This window comes from Grus americana, chromosome 22 (assembly GCF_028858705.1).
Source record: "Grus americana isolate bGruAme1 chromosome 22, bGruAme1.mat, whole genome shotgun sequence".
Lineage (NCBI taxonomy): Eukaryota > Metazoa > Chordata > Aves > Gruiformes > Gruidae > Grus > Grus americana.
Genome location: NC_072873.1, coordinates 303,033 through 327,509, shown reverse-complemented (window position 1 = coordinate 327,509; position 24,477 = coordinate 303,033). Strand labels below are relative to the sequence as shown.

The 24,477-nt window shown below is 40.8% G+C and overlaps 1 protein-coding gene across 14 annotated transcripts in view; it reads right to left on the bottom strand.

Annotated features, from left to right (window-relative positions):
• Window positions 1-19,501, bottom strand: part of TANC2 (tetratricopeptide repeat, ankyrin repeat and coiled-coil containing 2) — a 250,259-nt gene extending 230,758 nt beyond the window's left edge. For 4 of the 14 annotated variants that reach the window (XM_054801156.1, XM_054801158.1, XM_054801163.1 and 1 more), the window contains exon 1: window positions 18,640-18,736. In XM_054801156.1, coding sequence (XP_054657131.1) covers window positions 18,640-18,654 — 15 coding nt within the window. In that variant the 5' untranslated portion in view covers window positions 18,655-18,736. Of the gene's footprint in view, window positions 1-17,926; window positions 18,222-18,639; window positions 18,738-19,181 lie in introns of those variants that run through there. The other 10 variants (XM_054801155.1, XM_054801166.1, XM_054801165.1 and 7 more) reach the window with 6 other exon arrangements.
• Between the last annotated feature and the right edge of the window lie 4,976 nt (window positions 19,502-24,477).

The following is a 24,477-nucleotide window of genomic DNA, read 5'->3' as shown; positions in this document are numbered from 1 at the left end:
ACCAACTTCCCTTTTTCAAGGCAGTACGAGTCAAGTTGAAGCAATGGAAGCATTACCACTTTAGCTAATTATAACTCATATTTCAGCACCTGTTATGATTACAATAGTGTAGGTCTTCATTTTAACAAAATCAATTAAGAAGTTTAAAACCTTAACTCTATCAGGAGACATTCACACTGAGCTCCTTCACTTATCCTCATCAACAACATTACTCCACCCTGGTAAATGCACTATAGTCTCTCCTTTGGACCTAAAACAAGCAAGCTACTCCTTGCTTACACAGTGTGTAGCCTTGGCAGTGCCTGCCCATGCCTCATACACTACCTGAGGTGGAAACAACAAAAAGCAAGCCTTGAGGGACAACATGCTGCTCTTAGGACTGCTACAGGTGCTACAGATTCTCACGTTACAGATGAGTGTGCGAGAGATTTTTTTTTCAAAGAAAAGTCAACAAAAAAGTAACTCGCTCACACCAAGTTCCACCTAAAACACAAATGCAGATTTTTTTTCTAAATCAAGCAAGCATGTCATTGAAAGTCCTGCAAAATAACTGAAAAGGCATAAAAGTAACTCTTAGGAAAATTTCCTGCTTTAATTTATTTATAAGATCAAGTCATTTTAGATTAGACAAACCACTGAGCCACTACAATATAGTCCCATAACAACTCAAACTTATCTCAAAAATTCCTTTAAGGTGAAACCATTAAAATAATAAGGTAAAACACAGGAAAACTGCCAACTAAGAAATCATTTCTCTCCTCTATAAAGTCCAGGCAGTTAAGATTATCATAAATAAAGCTGGCAGAAAGAAAAATCTTCCTTCTCCCAGTTAGCTTATTCTGCAGAGCTGATAGCACCGTGTTTGCATTGGTTTTCCAGGTATAGTCAGTCCATTTCCTCAGCTGTTCTCCCTTACAGGAGATATTCACACAGCAACAAAAAATATGAAAAAATAAAATAAAATAAAATAAAATAAAATAAAATAAAATAAAATAAAAAGAATCTCAACTGAGTCAACACTGAACCTAAAATTACTCTTTTCCTTTCAAGTTGAGGTCCCTCCTGTTAAAAGGTTGTTCCACTCATGAGTGACTTTTGGTATAATAATTGTCTTCAATACACTAATACATACAGAAACCAATAAGTGAGGTTTCATTGCAGCCCCTGTGCTCAGCCTTCAAAAAAAATATAGATCATTTCACTTGCATCAGAATAAAGAGGCTTCCTGAAACACATTTCATATTTAAAGGTGAAAGATAAAATGGCTGAAACATCAACATTTTCACAGTCTAAAATGTTGCTAAGGCACAGGCCAAAAGATATTCCTAAATACCAATTTAGGACAGTCTGTCCTTACACAAATATCTAGTTGCCCTGGAAGTTCAGTGATTCCGGTTGATGCATTGGAAGGGTTTGGGGTTGAATTCAGTAAAGAAGCTACTCTCCTATGAAAAATAAAAGCAACCACCATTCTACCAGAGTTATCCTTAGCAAAGAAAAACGCACAATATATATTAAGAAACACATCAGGTAACTAATAATTTTTAAAAGTAGATTTATTCTAAAAGTTAGACTTTAAAGTTGTAACTGAGCATTCAATCCATCTCTATATGTAACTACTGCCTATCTAAGAAAAAAGTTATTAAAAATTCAGAAATGGTAGTTGATATTCCATTGTTAAACAATGGTACGTACCCACAAAAATAAATTTTAAGCTTAATTTACTTTTGGAACAATATTCTGGCTTTTAGGGTTTACTTTCTGCAATTCAATTCTTTAACTATCATGGGTAGCATACTTTTAGGTTAACTTTTTTTTAAAAAAAAGAAAACACAAATACTGTGGGAGGACTATTTAAATAACCTTTCTCAACAACGGCACCTGCATCTGCTTTATTACTGTCCCTATTTCTCTCTTTTCCCATTTAATTGCTCTTCCCCTTCAAGTGTCTGCTTAATCCTCCACCACAGGTAATAAAAGTTTCCCTTGGAGCCTGTATCAAGATTATTCAAGTTATCAATAGGTTAAATGTTTTCAACAAGTTTTAAATTTTTCAGAACATATACATACACACACACATATATATATTTGGGAAGCCCATAGCAAGGACAATGCAATATTTAACAGGACAAGTATGAAATCATGGCCACACCAAAATAAAACTGGTGCAAATACACATAATGATGTCGAACACCACCACTCCAATTTCCTATGTCACAGAAGTCAGGTCTTTTAAATGACGGTGAAACACCATAAAGAATAGAATTTCAGATGTAAAATTATAATGGTTTCTGTAACTTCCAATTCTCATCATATCTTCCCTTTCTCATGCTGAAGATTAATAGAGACATACATGCGAATGAGGTTCTTCCTGAGAACTGCGGTATGCGAAATTGGTTACGTTTCCGTGAAACATTATCTGGTTAAAAGACAAGAGCACAGTACCATTCCATCCACTCAGATGACCCTCCCTCCAGAACCATCCCCGCAGCCGCTACCTGCATGAGAAAAGCAACACTTAAAATGGCTTTAAAAGGCTCTAATGGAATGCACTGTGAGCTTTAAAAAAAATATTTCTCTCTCATGTCAAGAATATCTTTTCTTCAGATTCAATGGGCTTGCTTGTTTCAGAAATGTTACTGCCAGAAAATATAACAAATTCTTCCCACACTCTGTTTTTAAAGGTGCAATTAAATGTTGACACGTATAACGTGAACTGTTATCTGGCATAACTATCTGTATGAAACCATTTCCATCCATCTGCAGCTGAAGTTTGTCATCACATTAGTACACGAATCCTACCCCAATCCTAGAATACACATTTTTAATGTTGAATATCATCTTTAAAATAGTAATACAAGACGCTTGATGTTTCAGACATGCATAAGATAAGCTTGGAAATGGCCCAGCTCTGTGCACACCGAGATGCAAAAGTTTCATTAGCAGCATAGCACAGTACATCAGATTCCTTGGTAACAGTACGGGGATAGAGACAACGGAACTTTTACAGAGGAGGTGTGTATTATCTCTCTGGTAAGAGAGAAATAAGTTACTATTTTATACAATAGCTCTAACCATAGTACCAAAACCAATAAAGAACCTTTGAATTATTTCTGCTCATGTCAAATTTGTGTAGACTGGGTTCACAAGCTATCACAATAAACAACACCTAGAAGTATCCTTTCCCTACATAGTTTTGAATAATGTATCAATACGAAAAAAAACTAACACAGATTCGGTGTTAGTTCTAGGTCATTTAACAGTAGAGAATTGGATCCATAACTTGAAATCCTTCTAGAAAGCAATTACTACCACAAAATTACTATTATATGACTCTATTGCATCAATTAATAAATAAGAACTGCCAGCAGGTTAAGAAAAAAATTCTTGACAGGTTGTTTCTGCTACAAACTCCATGTGCTTTAAGCACTCATACTATACTTGGCAGTAAAGTTGAACACTTAGCTTAATTTATGTAAGCAAAATTAAAATAACTACACCACTGAAGTAATTAAAACAGAGGAAGATAAGGAATGAATTTTAATACTAATAGAAATACCCTCTCCTCCTAATTCTTAATTATATTTGTTTGTATAAAAATATTTGTGTCAGGGTACATTTTATTAGTTTGCTGTAAAACATCTGTAGAAAACTCAGGCAGCAATTAGACAGATTAATGTCTAATACTGAAGAGTGATTTACTACATTCCATGCTGCCATCTAAGAAGTGCTATTTAGTCCTCTCTAAATGTGCCCTGGCTATATTTTTCCAAGTCTACAGTGAAATATAAATTATGGCCATGAATACACACACATATATACCCATACAAAATTTTAAACAGAGTAGGTCAATTTGCTAGAAAAAGGGAAATCATGTAAAATTCTGTATTAAAGTTTGCATTCAACCTAGTCACTGAGTCCCAAAGGTCTTAGTATGCAAAGCTGAATAACATGGTAAATTCAGAACAACTCGGGAAAAAAACGTAGTCGTGAAGATTTACCAGCTTCTAAATACTGAGCTAATAATTACATATGTGAAAATCCACTACAAATCCACTTAAAAGATGCTGCTTAAAACAAAACACGACCTATAGAATCTTTACTACCAGGATGTCTAGAGAAATAATGCTGCTTTGCATTCCAGTTCAATCTCAAGTTTGTCAACCTCACAGATACAAGAAATGCATCTGTCCTATCAGCCGGTATTCATCTGAAACAAATATGTTCCTTACAACTCTTTGAAATACTGTCCTAGCAGCATTAATACTAACTTACCTGTTCCCCTTACCCACCGCCCCACATACATAACACTGATATAAATGCTTGTTAAAATATTAAATAATATTTAAAATATTTTCCTCACATTTCTTTGAATATTAAAATTACTATTTTTAATCCAAAGGAGAAAAGGAAAAAGGAGAAAAAGCAGCTGCACACTCATCCATCTTTGGACAACCAGTCACCGTAAGTGCAATTATCTGTTCTATTCAAAAGGATGTTGACTGTCGTTTGTAGTAGCACGGGTATAAATGTGTCAAAACTCTGTTTGACTTTTGAACCACTCAACCAAGTCAGTCTTAATCCTCAGATAAGTTTTTGTTATCTCTTACCTCTTCATTATGAGATTGGTAGCCTTTTTCATGCAAGCTTTTACTGTTACTAAGTTCACCACTTTCCAGTTACTCTTCCCACCAGCATGCAATTATCTGTTCAGGAAGCACATTTACAAATTCAGAAACATCTTGTTGCTGTTCTGTTTCTCAATTTCATCTTCACTAAGTTAGTTCTCCTCTGATAATTTATTTTCACATCTTCCTTCATCCTTGGAATTCACAAGACAGTTTTAAGAAACATAGAACATCTTTACAGATCTACACCTTCACCACTAACTCCAGCAAGAGAAAAGCAAATAATGTCGCTCTGATATACTGGCAACCTGCTGACCACTCTGCACACACGCAGATCCAGGTTCACCATGATGTATGTTGTATCTCATGACGCAAGGTTATCAAGGGACACTGGAAAAAGGCGGAGGTTGCCATCCTAGAGAAACATTTCCTTCCAGCTGACTGAAGGACACAGAGCAGAAGTCCGAGCTCCCAGAAAACAGATCCCCTGGGAATGGGGATGCCAACCAGACATCTTTTGGGGAGGCTGTAGCTGTTGCGGCTAACAGCACAAAGGACAATCGTCACAGATTTGCTCAGCCCAAAGTTGCGTTGCGATACTGCAAGGAGCAAACACACCACTCAAGGCCTCCCAATCCTGTACATCAGCAAATGCTGGTGCCTTGCTGGAAGAAGACTGACTTCCCATACAATTGCTAGTTTTCTCAAGACCAGGTAGAAACACTTCTTCATGGCTGCTTTTGCCTGTTTTTTAATGATTTAAAAGCTTACGGCTAGCTTTCCACATTGATGGAAAAAAGAAATGGGAAGGAGTGCTTGTTGGTGTGATCATTTACTTAAATCCTGCCATTACTAATGAGAAGCATCATAAAAATCACATAAGTGTGAAAGGCAGCGGACTTCACTTCATATAAAAGTGTCATTTCAGAGGATTTCATCACACGTGAACAGAAAAGAAACCAATGGTGTTTGTGAAGCAGATCCTACCCAAGCCTTTGCTGCAAACCAGCACGCAACTCATGCTGCACTCGAGGGGTGAGAGATCAATTTCTGGCAGATAAAACAGCAGGATGAGAAGGGGGAGGGAGGAGGAAGAGGAAGAGCACAAATAAAGGAAGGAAAACCAACCTGACGTTCCTATAATGAGTAATATGCAAAAGCTAGCCATCTGATATCTATACCAGAGGTAAACACAACCACGGTAGAAAAACAAACAAAACACATTTGAAAAAATACCAGGTTCTCACTAGGTTTCTTACACTATGTCCAGAGTATTTCACATTCTTGCCTACAGTATTTCTAAACATTATTTAGTAAAACCCTGCTAGCAAGCTGCAGATAAAAGCAATTTCCTAAAGGAAAACAATGAATTCACAGAGGTATACAAATAACACAGTATGAAACCTGGAGACTTCTTTCCTTTATCTAAAAAGCAACCAACTATAAATATTGAATCTTTCAATCAAACTAGGCACATCAAACATGCAAACAAAGTGATTAAATATTTAAAGTGGTTTCTTATTTGGAAAAAGATCATAAACTTAAATTTTACAAAGTATTTATACTTTCAGTAATCATTTCCTATTTGTGTTTTATCCAAGAAGAAAATCAGATCAAGTCCCATTAGCACATGGATTTCAGATGCAACAACTCTAACATCAAGAATAAACATGAAGGAATGTAAACTCAGTCTTTTACAAGAGAGAGCACTGACACACTTTCTACTGGGCTCTTTTTAGTGATGTTTTAATGATGCATTACAGAACATCTTAAAAATACAAAAAAAATCCTCCTACATAACAATTACGTACTTCCTTTGAGTTATCTGAAGTAATTCCAGACTAAGACCGAACTCTCCTTCCTATACAGGGGCTCCAGAAAACTTGAAAGTGATGTTATTTGCCTTAATGTATACAAGCACCTACTACATCAAACTAAAAGCTATTTCTCCCCATCACAAAGAAGATGTGTCCGAGATTATTTTACATGTAACATTATATATGTTACTGTGGGCTTATTGTTACACCCTTTTGAGCTTGGTCTAGCCACATCTGGTATTCCATACACTGAAGTGTTGGAGCCAGACTCTGTGCCCTTGCATAGAGTTAGAAAAGGCTCCAGAATTTATTCTATTGTCATTTGTGAAATATGGGATATTATTTTGGATTAATCAGTGCTTAATATTGGGAAGTTATAGCTTTAGCATTTATAATCATTTTTATGCGTCAAAGTGCCCAAATAACCTGTTGTAAACCAGTCATATTAGGAAAAGGAAAATGGAGACAAATGAACAAATTTCAACTCGGCTTTCCATTTTATGCTGGCGTCACAACATAACAAAAATATTCAGAAAATTGAAACCATTTGAAAGGTTAGCCCAGGTTTGGGAAATCCTGCAAACAAAACCAGCCTTGACAGTCAGGAAACAAATACTTTGTTGCAGCCATACTTTGGTCAGCCATAGTTTCAAGGAGATTTGGGTTTTGTTTCTTGCAGATAACTCAGTCCCTATATGCCACCTATGTGAAACCAAAATGATTGTTTCCTCTGGGAGAGATGTCTGGGGAAAAAAGTAAGAAAGCATTATTTTATGTATTGCTCCTACAAAGTTCTAAAATCCAACACCACATCAGAATTATTACTTGATCCAAGCTAATTGCAAAAATCAGATGTTCTTTCTAGTGACAATAAATGTAAAGCACATCTATTATCAGAAGGAAATACATATATAGTTTCTCGTGACCTGCTCCAACTAACAGCCATTACTCCCGCTCCCAAACTACAGCGATACGGAGTCTCAAAGGGGAGACTGTTCTCCAGCCTGACCCCCGTGCACTGCTCGATCTGACTTTTAATCACATCCTGCAGTTCACACCAGAACCAGCCACGCTGTGGCACTTCTTACACGAACATTAATATTTATTCAAATTTTCTTGCAAGACTTATCTAGAAATCAGTCAGCCAACAACTTGTCAGGCTTTATGCTTCTTTTTTCTTTCCCGATGATCCACAAAGAGCCTGAGATCAGAATATGGAATAGCAGGACTACTGCCAGCAGACTTCCTGCACTCAGAGCCTGCAGCATATGGATAAGCTCTTAATACAATACAGAAAGACGAGTTCTGAATGTAAGCAGTCAGGACTAGCTTCACGCAGAAGTTCAGCACGAGTGTCTAGACTATGAGCAAACTGCCACCAGATATAAATCTGAGGATTTATAGTACAGACAATTGACAAGTACCGATTTAAGCTGATGAAATTCCAAAACTGCAGATTTCAGTAAGCACTTGGATGCATCAGACGCAGTAACACAGGTGGTAGCACGTGGCATCTGAGAAGGGTAAATCCCCCACATATGCCAGAGTCAGCTCTAGTATATCCATAGCTAAATAGGTAATAATTAATGCAACAAGATTCACTCTGCATACAGTATTACTCTTTAACTGAAGAAAACCAACCCAAACCATAGTCATGTAGAACACGGTATTGTAAAGACAGACTCATCACTTGGAAGATTTTCACAGTTGCTTAGTTTCCTGATAATGATGAAAAGCTAAATAATCTTATGTCATATGACCTAATCTTTCTTTAAAGATGGTTTTATCCAAACTTGCAGATTTTTCATCCCCCCCCATTTATGAAGAACATTAATTTGCATCTAAGATTTTCAGTGTTTATATTAGAGTGAAATACCCCAACTTCACAAAAAAGCATAGCACAAGCAAAGCTGTAAACACAGCCCACAGTAGTCCCTTATCTGCTCTTCCAACTGCAAAACTGTTTGTCTACAAGGACAAATGCAATGCAAGAGTTTGAAGTTAATCATAATGGTTTTCCTTAATGCAAAATCTTAATTGTAGCCAAGACACAACAGAGAATACATGGTATATAGTTACGTCAGGTACATAAAAATCATATAATGTATTAGGTTTACATAAATGCTGAAGTTTCTCACAAAAAATATCTGAGGCAACTATTTCAAGTAAGGTGCCTTCATATCTATCTGACTTAAACTGTGTTTCTGAATAGAAATTCTTAGGTGCTTACTAATTAACATTCATTAACTCACTTTAAAATCTGTGCATGTGTCCACCAACTTCAATGCTGATCTCTGTTTCCAAAGATCAAAAATACAGCAACACAACACAGAAAACTAACTCAGTGCAAGGACTACAAACACATTCAGTAGACTTAGACAAAGTCTTTACTGACCAGATTTGTTAGGTAGTCTTATGGGCATTTAAAAGAAGCAGGAGCAGTAAAAAAAAAATCCACAAAGAAATAAGAGCCTGATGCAAAGCTTATCTACTCGATGAGGACCCCCGCAGTTATAGCTATGCCGGGGCGGCGGGGGGAAGATACTGGCAAAGTCCCCTAGCAGAAAGACGATGTATGCTGACGTAAGAGCAGCTAAATCATCTACCCAAATAACTTGAGAAAGAACAACAAAAGCTCTCTTTGAAACCCTATCTGTGTCTGTGCATGAATTTCATCCACATGGTACTTTCAGCGTCTGAGCAAGTCTGCAATAAGAAGCCAGATCTGAAAAGTCCCAAATTCACAATTCCCTCTCAACTTCCCTAGCTCCATGTGCATGCATGCATGCATGCAAATGACACTGAGGTTTATTTTTTAATTTTCAGTTTGGACATTTTACAGAGCTTTGCATGTTCCAAACTCCTCTCTTCCTGTTTTCCTTTATTTATACTATTGGCCATTCTTTTTGTTCAGAATAAAGTCTGAGAAATTAATTTGTTCATATTTTGTTTCCAATTTTTCAAGATCCTTTTGAATCTAATCCTTTCTTCCTATCCCTGTAATCCCTTGAAAGCTGATGTCATCCACAGGTTTAACTAGTACACTCTCAATTTTATCACCCAGGTTACTAAACAACTCGCTAACCAGTTTTGCATTCACTTGACGGCAGTTCTGATTATGCTACATCTAACTTTTCAGGCAAAAATATCATAGGCCACCATATCAAAAGTGCTACTAAAAGCAATATAGGGAATTTTTTACCTAGTTACAAAGGTTTTCTCATTGTCTTACAGCAGGTAGCAGCAATCTGTTCGTGACTAGTTAGTAGTGCCAAAGGATGATCTTTCATTTCTTATTCAGCAAAGTCAAAATCAAATCAAAGGACCACTCCATTATTCACTCTTTTAAAATAATTCCTCAGTTTCAACCTTGCATGTACTAACCAAGTTGAGGCTTACATCATACCAAAAAAAGCCAACTTCTTTAGTGCCTAGAAAATGGTCTAGCAGGCATCACAGCCCATATTCCCCTGACTTACTCCCCTCACACTTTCTTTCAAATGCTAGCACCTAAAGCCTCAGCATAGACCCCCGTGACTGAAAATACTTCTCAAGTTCACAAAAATAAATACTTGCATCTCTTTCACTTTGGAAACGTACGCTAATTTAGAACTACACCATTTGGCTTGTGATCACAACTTGTAACTGGCAAGAACTCCCACTGTTATTACTTTTTGGGATAACTACTACCCACATAGTGCCAGATGGTATACTCCACCTCTGCTGAGGAGGTGTAGGATCACTGCCTGCTGTCAGCATTGCATTTTTTTTTTTTTTTAAATCAAGACATAGATAATATTACAAGTCTGAAGAGAAAGTGGGTGGGCACATGTAGCTCCATTACAGCTTAAGTCTTCAAAGAACAATGTTCCTTTCTTTAATGGTGCCTGTTGCACTAAATCCCCACTCCTGAAGACAAAAAAGCAAGGGATGCTGTGACACAGGCCCAAGTATTAACCAAAGGCTGGTGCCAATGGAAAGCTGCTCACAAAGATTTCAAGCAAACACTTATGTTCTAACTGTGAAGCTGAGCATCTCATACTGATAACTGTGTGAAAGAGTAGAAAACTGAGTTGGGGTCCTCTAATCAAATCTTACATTGAAAATTAAATAGGAAAAATTATTTTAATAAGAGGAAAAAAAATCCCCATTATATTAGCAAATGGGAGATTTCTCCCTTCATAAAAAATAGATTAGCTATTAACCTAAGATTATTTAGAAATGTAAAAGCTGCTAGAAGAGATAATAAGCATCAGACCCCAATTTAAGCAACTACAGAAAGTAACAGATTAAGCAACACAGAGCTATATACACAGAATAACTGCCTGAACCATATCATTTTGCAAATATCCTTAAAACTAAAGTCACATGAAGAACAATGTGGCCTGAGAGCTTGTGGCGAGCCAGCAAAATCCACAAGCACAAACACGATTTTGGTCATTCAAATCACTACATCCACTTAAGATTTGCACCCCTCCACAGGCTCTGTTTTATAACTCTCATAAAAGCTTGACACACAATTCCGTTGGGCTCCTTCCTCCAAGCATCACATTTCTAAAATCTATCCTCGCAGTATTTTACTTGTTTTTTCTCCTCTCTCGGAACCTTTCCACGTTCTATTCCATAAAACCTCTGAAGGATAGAAAGTTGTTTATCTGTTTGTCCACTAATCTCCCCTTTGCTGAAGACTTTCTTCTGCAGCACTCACAAGAAACAGCCTGCCTAAGCCTATCCCAATTATCTACTCAGTGACTGACTCCTTATGTTCACAGACATGCACCAACCACCAAGAAGAGAGCCAAGACATGCAACTAAAAATCTACATACTATTAAAGGAGCCTAGAGAAAGAGGAGTGGACATGGGGGGGCTTAGGCCTGAAAGGACATGAGTATTTTGCCCAACTTCTTTCAAGTTACAAGCACCATGCTGCCATCTCCCTAGTGACTCCCTAAGTCCTGGTGAACGCCAGAACGGGTAGGATTTCCCGGTCACATCTTTCAGCATTAAAACCACATACTTCATTTCTACAGAAGTGCTGTGCACCTTTATCTTCTAGTTACTAGGCCTCTTCAAATCGTTATCTGGAACATTAAGAGCATCTTACTACCAAAAATAGTTTCTTGACACAGAATAATCCCACAGGACAGAATGGGAGATAAGGCAAAAAGGAAAATCATCTGTTATTAAAGAGGTAAATAAAAGGATCAACAACAGGAAATATGCACGCTTCATTGTTCATTGCACTCTGGTTGCATATTGTTCCTTTACTTTCTAATAATATTTCTTCATTAAAAATGATAACTTTATGGGATCACAACCCAAGAAGAGAAGATGACAGAAGCTCATTTTTATTGATGGAAAAAGGCATCACCAGAATCTGCTGTGCCAGACTGTGGGACAAAACAGGACTGTTAACTCCACCAGTAAATAATTTCAGGGCAGGAACACCATGAGGAAGGCAGTAAAATGGGATTATTCTTTTTACCTTACACCCAGACATCTGGTTCAACACAGCTGAGGGACCAGCGGCTTTCAGCAGGCGGGTGAAGGTAGCAGGAATCAACAGCTGGGTGACAGCACAGACAGGTAAAACTTCTTCAAAGAGCAATAAAAGATAAGCCTTTTTGGTTTGTTTCCCTAAAACAATAAAGCAAATAAACCCGTTTCCATTTAACAACTGCAGAAAGAATCTAAATCCTCTAACATTTATACCTCTAGCTATACGACCAGGAAGCTACTCAATTCACATTTGTTTCTCCTTACAGTCTTCTCCCAGTTTTCCTTGTATTTTTTCTCGACTTCTGTTGGAAATAACAGTATTTCACAAGCTCAGACAGAAGCAGCCCACTAAAAATGCTAAGCATGACTTAAGAGCCCATAAGTACAGCTTACCAATATTTAAGCCAATCATTAAAAAACACTGACCACAGGATCTAGCTCAATCAGCTTAATACTCTGTAATTCCAAGGTTGGAAAATTCACCTGCAAGGAACTTCAGATTACCATCGAGGTGACTGGCAGGGAACAGAAGAGACCATAATTGTTTCCAGGTTAAGGATATTAAGACACTTTCAAGAGTATCAGTTAATGCTTTACAGCAATTGGAATCAGTGCACAACTGCTTTCTGGAACCACAAAGACTGTAAATATTCATACTCCCATTCTGAAGAGATATTTTACATTGTCTTTAATTTTGATATTTTTCACAGGCACTGATGGTTTCTCTTTTTCAAATGCATTCATCAAGTTTCTCATCCAAACTAAGAAAGAAACTCAAATTTTTAAGACAGCCAGCTGAAAAGAACACATAAAAAAAGAGGAGGAACCATTCACACACATATACAAACCTCACTCATTAAGGCATCTAAAAAATATAAATTCCCTCAGTGATGTTTCCTACCGACTGCTTTATAAAAGCATTTTATTTAAATCTGAATACAGAAAAATAGCAGCAATCTGCCAAAATATTATTCTACCTGCCCTGGAAATCATACAGGCATGAAGGGAAAAATGAAATAAACACCCAAAATATCTAAAAGTAAGTAAACAGGGAGATCCTCTATCATAAAATACAAATTAAACATCTCTTTTCTCACCCTCGCTCATTAATGACAAATTCCCAGTGTGACTTGTATTGCAAATAAAAATTCACCTATCCAAAATACTTTTTTTCTCTAATGAGATCATTATGAATCTCAAATTTGAGATCACTAGAATTCAACCATAATTAGCAATTAAAGCTGATATAAGTAAAAAATGGACAATATTCACCATTAAAATGAGGGTCTCTGAGAAAAAAAAAAACAAACAAACCACAAACACACACCAGAACAAAACACACATTTACCCTATTCACTGTTATTTGGGAATTTTACCTGAACTGCTCTGTCAAAGTATTCCATATTTTAATATTAAATATATCTATCCCCTACAGATTAGGGTAAAAGATGCAGTTCAACTATTCAGCTGAATTTCATTAGCGATGCATTTACACAAGCTTCAGGTTTTAAGTATTACACCGTGAAAATCTGCAAAGTGTCACTGGTCTCTGAAAACTAAGTCACCTCTTTCAGTGGCAAAAACCCAGAAGATATGGAAAACAGGGTGTAAAGACAAATAACTCCTCGTGATGACCAAACCTCTGCTGTCTTACATGCAACCTACTCCAAAAGACATGATTGCAAACTTCCAGATTCAAAAACTTGGGGAAAGAAAAGCAAGAAAGCTTGCCTCCATCCTTCCAAGCTTTGGAAAGACTTGGATAATGGCAGATAGACATTTGCTGCTTGCATACACTTACAGCTCAGCACAGGAACAAACGCAGCTTTGAGCTTTCTCTGCTTTGATCAGAATAAGGTCAGAAACGCTAATCAGATGACTTTTCAATAACTTATGTGGAATGGGGCAACATGAATGGAACTGCTGGTGGTGCAAGAAAGAATAATTCATACATACCAGAATCTTCACTTTGGACATATACCACTTTATTCTTGCTCATTAAGTACAATCAAACAACTAACAAGCAACAAGTTGCTCCCAAGACTTTGAAATGAGTATGAAAGATCTCTAACAACAAATCACTCCCCAGCCTTCCTACCACGGAGCTATCAGTCTGCTCTGGAAGATACTCCTTCAGTTACCAATATGTTCTTTTCATAAAGTACAAATAAATAACAAATACTGGTAACAGCTGAAATGTCAACATGCATGATTCATCACCCTCTTCGTTAGTTACACCAGTTCAAAAGAGAACACCACTCTAACAGATTACTTCCCTCCCTATTAGGTCATACAACATCATTCCTCATCAGCACAAGGGCCCCAGCTCAAGGCAGTGGCGGCGTGCGGAGACTTGCTTGCATAGGAATAGTAACATGAACTCACCAGGATTCTTCATGTTCCTGAAGTATCTACGCGTGCCTTTGCCAAATTCGCTCTTAAGGATTACTACCTAAGGTTACTTCTTCAGTAAAGCTAAATAATTCTCATCTTTATGAAGCGACAGGATTGGTGGGAGGGAAAGAAAAAGCCACTCTCAAATTTGAAATTCAAAAAAAGCAACATCTTTAGCAAATAAGCCCAACACTCAAAACGAGAAAAAGCTTTACCAAAAAAAATATAAAAATGACCGAGGAAGCAAAACTTCAACCAAGGTTTGTTTTATGCAGAATATGCACAAACCCAACTATTACATGTATTTTATAAACACCATGAATAAGTAATGATTCCTTTGAAATCAAACAATTGAGTAATGTGGCAGAAAACCAAACTTGAGTCAAATAAGCATACTATCCTTTTTATGTTATATCATTACTAATGAATGTTCCCTGACAGGGTATTTTTCAATATGGCGTTTCTCACACCACAGTATGAATTCACGTATTTGACCCATTTTGGAAGGATAGGTAATAAATGCTGCCCAGGAAGAAAACCAGACTATTCAGGGAAGTCCACAGATTATTCAAGGATGCCTCTTCCTGAAGATCTGAAACACTCTAGTCCCATTACCACAGCACCCAAAACACAGCATTTTTATTCAAAATCCAGTAACTTCTGCTCTCCCATCAGAATCCCACAACCAGTTCCATGCTAGGACAACCAGCTAAATTCCTCTCCAATTTGTCCATCACCCTCATGATGAAGCCAGACCCTTTCATCACAGGCCGCTTAAGTAGAACCTCAAGGAGCTCTATCAGATGGGGCAGCTTCACAAGGGACAACTTCAAGAGTGGGCTCTAAATTCCCAGTTTCTCCCTTCTTAATGTAAGTACACAAAACAAGCCACTATCTTCTCTAATTAAGGTAGGGCTTGTATTTAATTACTTTTTAAACGAACATAAAACAAACAACTGCATTTTAGCCCCATGAAATAATGGGACTGGAATAATTCTAAGTAACATAACTAGAATTTGTTTTTTAAAGCTCATAAAATCCAGCTGGCAAATAAAGCAAAGATGAATGATCTAGTTCACTCCACCACTGCAAATATTTGCAGATGCAGTGAGCTTTAAAAACTAATTTATCTCCAGTGAATGCAACAGGCATACTCTCTACCTTGAAGTTAAAATGAACATGTTATTCCAAGACGCAAGAGTCAGAACCAACCAGGGGGCTCAGTTCTGCTCTGACTCCAGACCATAGTAACCCCCCCAGACCTTACCGGTAACGTCACTGGGTCTTGTATGACCACACAGCTTTTCCATGTTCTACAGATGCTGAAAAATGTTCCTAGAGGTTGGCACGTTTATTATATTGGAAGCAAAGTGCAAGACAACCTGAAATTACCGATCAGGCTGATCACAAGGATTATAATCAATGATGTAAGTAAGGCTGTGAGTATTCTTTGTGTAGTACTAAGCATAAACAAAACATACACGCAGGGAAAGACACTCACTGTACATCGAAAGGTACCATTTGCAGAGACATTTTTAAGGCTTCACCCAAGTACTCCAGGCATGAGTTCACAACTGGCATCAACCCTTCAAAAAGAGTTCAGCGCTGCTGGGAAGGACAGACACAGCCGCTCTATTTCACACTCGTGCGCCCTCCTCCCGTCACCCTCGTGTTCAACAGGTCAAGTTCAGTTTATTGATCCAGCTAGAAATGAACTCTGCAAAAATAAATAGTTTTCATTCACCCACCAGCTGCTCAAGCATTTCACTTGGTACGAGAGAGAGGGCTACAACACCACACCACTGCGGGTGGGAGAACAGGGACAAGGTCACTGATTTTTTCACCAATTCTTAAAATCAGCTTCATTTCGTCAAGAAACAACCCTTAGAGCCATTTGCTTGTCTAGATGTCAAAGGAAGTCACCCTGGCATATCATTCTGCTCTAAAAAAATTCATACGCAAAAGTTTAAAGAAAAAGAATGAATGTGTACACAGAATGTGTATATGAAGACATGAAATCAGAATTTTTTCAAAAAAAGTTTAAGGCAAAAGATTTTTTTTTTAATATTTCACAATGTGGAATTACAGGTGTTTCTATCTTCTCAGTTGATCACAAGTTTAACCACCTCTAGAAAAGGTAAACTTAGATAAAACATAAGGAGGAACAGAATCTTTTTCTCTTTTAAATGAGAAAAACCATGCACAAAGTTGGGAGGGGTGCAGGTCACTTTTTTTTAATGTACCAAGGGGTTGTTTTAGACTTTTCTGGCTGCCTTCTTATTGTTTTCCTCTAGCTATTGAATAAGAGAGTAAAATAGACTATTACCAATTGTAACAAGCATCCTGAAATTAAAGAAAATGTAAGATTCCATTCTAATGAAACTTAAACATGTCAGAGGCAAACCAAAGCAGGCCTTGCAGATAAGTGTTCTGGAAATACATATATAGAACAAAACCTGCAGAACTCAGCGTATAGAGTGCATAATACTGCATGTGATGCATATTTGGGACTTATATAGTTTGCATTTATAAGCATTAATATTAATAAATTAGAATTTACAAGCAGAAAATTAGACATGCTTGTCTGTAATGTTGCATTAAAAAATTAATCTTTTAAAAATTCACTGCACATAGCAGTATGCTCATGGATTTCTGAACAACAACATATGTATCAATTATAACCTAAAGGTTTAATTGAAAGTAAATCTAGTCTAGGTAACCTGAAATGTTAAAGTGTAATTTAGGTACCTCAGAGGAGACATTTTTGTTCAGAATATTTATTTCTATTAAAAAAGCCACAAACTCACATAGGATCATGGGAAAGCCAGTGGAAAAGACAAAAAGATGAGAACAAGACAGGAATTGCTACGACACAAACAATATTGATAAGGCGTTTATTTTATAAAACTGTATTAGTCATCCAGTTATGCTGAACATGTAACCAGTAATCCGTGTTGTAATTACAAATCTAAATGCTTCAATATTCCATGACCACAGTCTAGATCCAAACAGGATACAGCCCTACCACTCCTCGCCACTCAAATGAAACTGGTGGTAAGTCTGGAGTACACACAGTATTTTGCATTTATGATGCACTTAGCAAGAGTTACTACAAAAAAACAGTACAACTCTTCAAGTATATTTTTTTAGAAGCCCCAGAGTCATAACAGTCACAGACCTCAAATGGTCTGCGACCATCTGACAGGCTTTGCCTAAGCACTACCATTCCCCCTCCCCCCCGCAACAGTTTGTTTGCAGAGCCAAAAAAAATGGGATTTTGATTATGTCAAGTTGCAATATATTGTACTTCCGTAATTCAACTGCTCGTTCATCGTACATTTTCTAGATAAACATACCTCTACACAAAGTATCCATGATCTACGGTGTCGCTCACCACTTCAGTAGGAAACCCTCGTGACTAGCTAGCAAATTCTCTTCAGTGTGTTCTCGCCAAAAGGCACTTATTTCGCTAGATTCTTTTCTCTTATTTTATTTTTTTAATTTATATATTAGGAATGGATGTTTTCAGTTGCAGGTTTTGTATTTAACTTTCGAGGCTTAAATAAGAAAAACAGATAACACCCAACCTTTAGCATTTTGAAGAAATCACTCCAAGCTCCAACCTGAGAAATGCTGCAAGCAAGGTTTCATGGCCATGTTGTTGTTCTCTATGGCACGTTCGCTGTATTTCTTCGTGTTCTTCCCCCAATTCAACATTAATTTGCCCTCATTCAGTATACCGTAGCTATGCTGCACTCCCCAGCAGCACTAGTTAACCTCCATAATTTAATTTCTTTAGCTATTTCGTTTTCCTTATGCTATTTTCACCTGTATAAAAGCCTAAAATCCATATTGATACATCATTCTCTAACCCAGCTTACTGCCTAACATACGCTCCTGAACGTCCCAACACAAACAGGGATGAGAATCTGTCTTTTCCTTGCACAGTATACATCTCAGCGAAGCTGTCTGCCTCATCATGTCTCATTTCTTTTTCACATTTTAGCCCCCAACAACCAGCCCACGCCTGTAATAGAAAGATCCTGTGTCATTAGACTCCACGCTCCTTACTCACCCTACGGGAGGAATAAGAGGGCGGCAGTTTAACCCGTTTTTCCCAGCCCTACAGAAGCAGCAGGCAGGGCGGTGTGTGTTTGCCTCACGTGCATCCTACCTGCAGCACAGCCCCTGTAAATACGGGGCCATTCTGCAAGAATTCCTTCTTACAGCCTCCCTTAGCGTTTGAAGGGATGGAGCTGAATTCTGCAGCACGTGATTTGCGCACGAAATATTCACTTACCTTTGAAAATTGCATGCCGCTCTCTTAGAAACAGATTTCTCATCGAAAAGATCGGATTTTTTAAACTCTACCTGCACGCTTCTCTCACCGACCCCACCTTTACAGCCGCCGCTATCCCAAGTTCTATTAACGAGCAATCTCGCTCAGCCCGAGCCCGGCTCACCCACCCCGCGGGGTGCGGGTCGGGGGGCGCCCCGGCCGCGGGAGAGCAGCGCCTGGAGCCCCCCCCCGTCACGAACACGGGGGCTGTACCTGCCCCCCCCCACCCCCGCGGTGCGGGGCTCTGCCCGACCCCCAGCCGTGTGCGGCACCGCGAGGGGGGGAGGGGCGTGGCGGGGGGGGGTCTCGCCGCGATTTCCACTCAGACACCGCTACCCGCCGCCCCCGTCCCCTCCCCTCCGCACGCCGACATGTCGCCGGGCGTCGCCCCCTCACGGTCCGGCTCCCCTCCCATCTGTCGCCGCGGGGGGCGGTGGACGCGGACACACACACACACACACACACACACACACACACACGGCCTCGCGGGCGCTGGCCCTTACCTGAAGCGACGGCGTCGCGGGGCTCCCCGGCGGCCCGCGCCCCCCTCACGGACGCACCGGCCGCGGCTGGCGAGCGCGGGGCGCCTCCCTCTCACCACATCGCCGGGAGCCGCCGCCGCCGGGGTGAGCGCGCGCCCGAAGGGGAGGGGACGGGGAGGGGTGGGGGGCGGCCGGTCTCGCCTCTCCTCGGCGGCGCCGGCTCCGCCGCTCCCTCGCCGCCTAACCGCCACAGCGCCCCCCTCCCTCGCTGCCGCCCGTCCTCCCCGCCGCGGCCTCACCCCGGGGAGCGGCGGCCCCCGCGCCTACTGCCCCCCGTTCGCTCGCTTCGGAGCGCGCCCCCGCTGCCGTCTCACGGCTGCGCGCGCTGGGCCGCGGGGAGGGGGGAAGGGAGCGGGCGGGGCGAGAACGGCAGCGGGAGCGGCGGGCGGCGCTCGCCCCCCGGGCGGGCGGAGGGGGAAGGAAGGGAAGCGGCGGGCGGGCGCGCGCGCCCCCGAGCTCCTTCCCTCCCTCCGCGCTCGGAGGTGAGCCGCCCGGGAGAGGCGGGGCTGCTTCGTTATTCATGAGGGGGAGGGGTTATGCAAAACGCGCGCGCCCCTCTCCGCCCGAGCGCATCCTGCGCCGGGGGCGGTCGCCTCGGGAAGGGCGGGGCGCTGCCGAGCGGCTCCTTCGTCTCCCTCCCGCCGCTCGTACCTGGCGCGGCCGCTGCGGAAGGCGGCGGGATGCGCTTTAATCACATCCGCGATCGTCGGCTGCCATAAACACCGGTCGGGAGAGAGCGGGAGGGCGTCGGGAGGCTCCGGCGTGGCCAGAGCAGCGCTCGCGCCCGGGAGAAACTTTAGCGGGAGGCAGGCGGGCGGGGAGCGCTGTGGCGGCGCGAGCGCCTCCTGTGAGGGGGAACGCGGCGGCGCGGGCCCCTTCTCTGAGAGGGGGCATCGGCGGCGGGCCCCGCTGTGCGGGAGCCGTTCCCGGACCAGGGCCCCCTCGCTGCGGGCGGGGACGCCTGGGCGGCGACCGTTGCTGTGGGAGGGGTTTGCCGAAAAGAAGGGAACCGTCCGCGGGCGGGTCCGTGGGCCGGGCTGCGCAGCGGGAACAGACCTCAAGTGGCTCCGGCATCCGTCCGCGCCTCCGGCAGGGCCGAGGCGCTAAAACCGCGTTTGGTGGCTGAACCTGTTCCTGCAAGTACCGCTCGGAAGGGACCGGGGCTGAGCGAAGGGATTTTTCTTGGCGAGGAGAACGCGATCACCGCAACCGGCCGCGGTGCCCGTGTGCCGCCCGTGCAGGTGGAGCTGCTCCAGGTACCTCCCGTACGTGTAGGCTCATCTCTGCTGTGAAAACGCCCCCACAGCCGCCTATCAGCTTTTGTTAAAAAGATTTCTGGGAATAATACCTGAAATCCAAAACGTTCCATTCATCCTCCCCAACAAGAGATCAGACAGACAATGAATACCCGGTGCAAAAGGAACACACAGGAAGAGAAAAGCTGCGTTACCTGTTAAAGCTAATATAAACATTTATTTAAATTACTTAAATACCTTTAGAAATATACATTGCAACTAGCAAACTGATCAGTGTATCAAAATTGCTTAATTGTCCACAGCAAATGAAATATAACAGTGACAGAAATTTGGTTTTCTCATCAAACCATAAAAATCAAAGTTATTTTTCCACAAAAAAGTCCATGGTAAACAGAATTGAGGTTTTTATCTGGTTATTTCCCTTAAGAAAGCTAATATTTAGGTCTTAGTCAACAAAATATTTTTAGTCCAGTACAAAATGTTCTCTTTAATTAATTAAAAGTGTCAACACTCCCTTGGGATGGATGCCTTGTTAAATCTTCTAGGTGCAGATTACTTGCCTCAGTCTAACCCCAGAATGGTTGAGAGTTTTACATTGCATTTGCCCACAGTGCCAAATTAAGAACCAAATAAATTAGGCAACAGGGTAATCTTCAGTTGTGACTTGAGAAAATTACTTGTACAAAAAGTAAATTGCAATAGAAATAATCCTACCTAGGAAGTGTTAATAAAAATTGGAGGTAGTTCTGTTTTGGTTTTTATGTGTATTTGTTAGCAGAGCTGATAAACAAGATGCCAAGTTTCTGGACTTAAGCTTGGATCAGAGTGAATGAATATATGTCAGCTGGATCATCTGTCACTTCAGTCCCTGGGTTTTGCTTTCACAGGAGAGTGGCAGCACATAAAGCAGTGCAACAAGCACTTAAAAAAAACCCCACCAAACCACACAGTAGGGAAATCTTCCAGAAATATTTTCATCTAAATCTGTAGCCTCCTGTCTCTTTCATTACTTCCAGCAGAAGTGCTTTCTCTAATTGCTTATCTTCTGTTGCCCTTTAGTCTTTTTAAACCACATATACTAGAGGGGAATACATAGCCAGAATAATTTCCGTTTTTCCTTCAGCAACTTATTAGCATAGCAAATCACTGACTCTGTGCACACAGTACCAAGGAGGAATAATAGTTCCACCTACAAGAAAATATTCTCAGAACTGATGTCAACTGCTTTATATATGTACCCATATCATTCCTAAGAAAACAGATTTCAAGACATAGTTTGTGAAAGAGAGGGAGGATCTGACGCTTACAGTACAGAGCTGAGGAGTCAAAGGGAATGAGATAACAGCAAAAGACCTGCTTCCAAACAGGAAGAGAGGGGCCACGGCGTCTAAATACTTAGTTATTTGTGTCCAATCCAGAACTGGTGTTAGTCACCTCTGAGAACACCAGCGTGATCGCGCAGGGTCCGTTTCCCACCCTGCCCTATTTGGCCAAAGCCAAGAGTGGATGCTTCAGCACGGGCCAGTGTGCAGAAAGGTTCCCCCAAATGGAAAGGTTTCCCCAGGTCTCGTGGCAGCTGACGTTTGTGGCTGTAGGACCTCCCGAGGCACACGTGAAGTCCCAGAAGCAGAGGAGAGGACAGAAAAGAGAGCATCCTTGTACTCCACCCATGACAGCCTCCCTGTGTTTTGCAAGGAGCCAGATCCTGCTGGCACATAGGGAGTTTGCTCTGAAAATGCCATCTGGGACACGGTTCGTGGACCCTGGCTGTTGAGGTTTGGTATAAATCAAGCACCAAACTGCCCATACCTTTAAGACCGGTTGGTCTGTGCCTATGCAGAAGCACAGCTATGGGTATGTCAAGAATATCAACACAAATCACGTACAGCGTTTAAAGTTTTCAGGATCAGCATTCCTGGCTTTGGTCCAGAAATCCAAGTTCCATTTTGGTCACATCCACATCTAGCCCCTTGGCATTACAGCTGCTCATTCAAACATCTCTTCGTTGAACTAGGGAGCCAAAGCATTCACACAAAGCCTCAATCAACCCTTTATGTTTTGTGTGTTTATACTGCAAGCTGACATGAAGTTTGCACAACAGCAAAGAAAAAAATTTGGCTGTAATATACAAGATGTTGTCTCTTAAATAGCCAGAATCCCTACAGGAAGATATAAAAACACTTGGTCTTTTAGATCATGTAATACCATCGGATCGTCTCCTAGATGGATTCTATTAAATGTGACCACATTAAAAAAACAAATATTGCTTACAATATTTGTTATCTAAGAAATTTATGCCTGTGGAGAAAATATTTTAGTATAATCCTGTAAATGTGAGGTACTCATGTTCTTTACACTTCAGCAGTCTAAAACAACACCGGGTCTGCCATCCCTTCAGTAATAACGAACTGTGTATCTATTTGCGTAGCCTGGGGAGTTTTGAAATAGATTTGGGTTTTTTTTCAGAAGGAAAGGGAGATGTGTTTTGCTGCCTGTTTAATTTTTGCAATTTTTGGCAAGAGCACCTTGAGCTGTGGATAACTGACTCTACTTTGTCCACATCTAAATAAACGTGTGCTTTATGACCCTTCTGCCACCAGGGTTGCATTTTAACACCAGCATTACTCTTCATCTGAGCAATGGCTGAAATTGGGGCTTGCCAACAGAGCGTCTGAGAAGAAATGTGTAACAGGATGAGTAAAGAGAGCTTTATTTCCCTGTATACACCTGTTTTGGAGCAAGATGTCCAGATAACATGAAAGGAACTGCATTTTAGGAATCTCAGAATCTATACCCAGATTCCAGTTCTTTCAATAACAGAAGCCAACAGAAAAACTTTTTCTGCTTGCAGAGCTCCATCTCCTCAGAAACACATATAACCAAATGCCAAAACTCCCTTTGACGCTGAGAAAAAGAATGTTAAAGGCTATGTAGAAACAAAGAACTGGTGACATCTGCTACAGCTTATCAAACCTACATCAAACGGTTCTGCCTCTAACAGGAAGCAACTTGCAGCCACTCCCATTTCCCTCTGCAGCAGATGGAAGTACAGAAAAAAAAAAAGCCAGAGGCTTAGATGAAGTGAAAAGGTGTTTGGCCAAGAGATGATGAGCTTTGCACCAGAGGTCTGTCGGAACAGGAGATTGCTGACGTCCAGAAAGATTTCATTCTGTGCGATCAGAGACCCTTTGCAGAAGGTCTTGCCCACTGTCCTCAAGACATTTTCAGCGAGAACAATAGTGCAACACGTGACTTTGTGAGAGGAGGGCATTAGACAAGATGTTAGGGTGTTGTTTGGGTAGCAGTGAGCAAAGAGGGCTTTTAGGTAGGATGATCATGTCCCCTGTCTAGCCCGTGTTGTCTCCTACCGTAAAACTTTTCAAATGCTGCCTGATGCTTTCTCATGTTTTCTTTTTGAAAACAGGTAGCTGAGAGTCCTTAACCCACCAACCAGATGCACACAGCTCAGCGCAGAATTCTCTGTCTAACAGAAAACACCCGTTATTAAAAGAAGAACATTGTATGTCAAACTATAATTACAATTTTGAAAGAGAGGACACGTTTATGCAGATCATAATTTGGCAACAACACCAATCTCACCCTTTTCCTCTTGAGAGGCACTACGGGAGCGTTCATGATTGCATGTGGTCCAGGTAATGTCTTGACTGAAATGATGAACTGCTGGCACACTGGGATACTCCTATGAGAGGGCGAACAGCTCACAGTTGTAAACAAAGGAAAATCTTCCTAATTGTACCTTCTGCTTTGTTAATGTTACAGAATTAGTATGCTCTTTGTAGACAAAAAGACACCAGAATTTGTATATACGTAGACCAAACTAGAATACCAGCTTTTGATATTTCCACCATTCAACTATGTCAGGACCAACTGAGCTTAGTTTTCAGAGTTCACAAGATCACCGTTGATGACTGCAGATGGCAATCAGACAAATGTTCATTTGGGGTAGGAAAAGCTTCAGACCATTTTCTACAGCTTTGGCA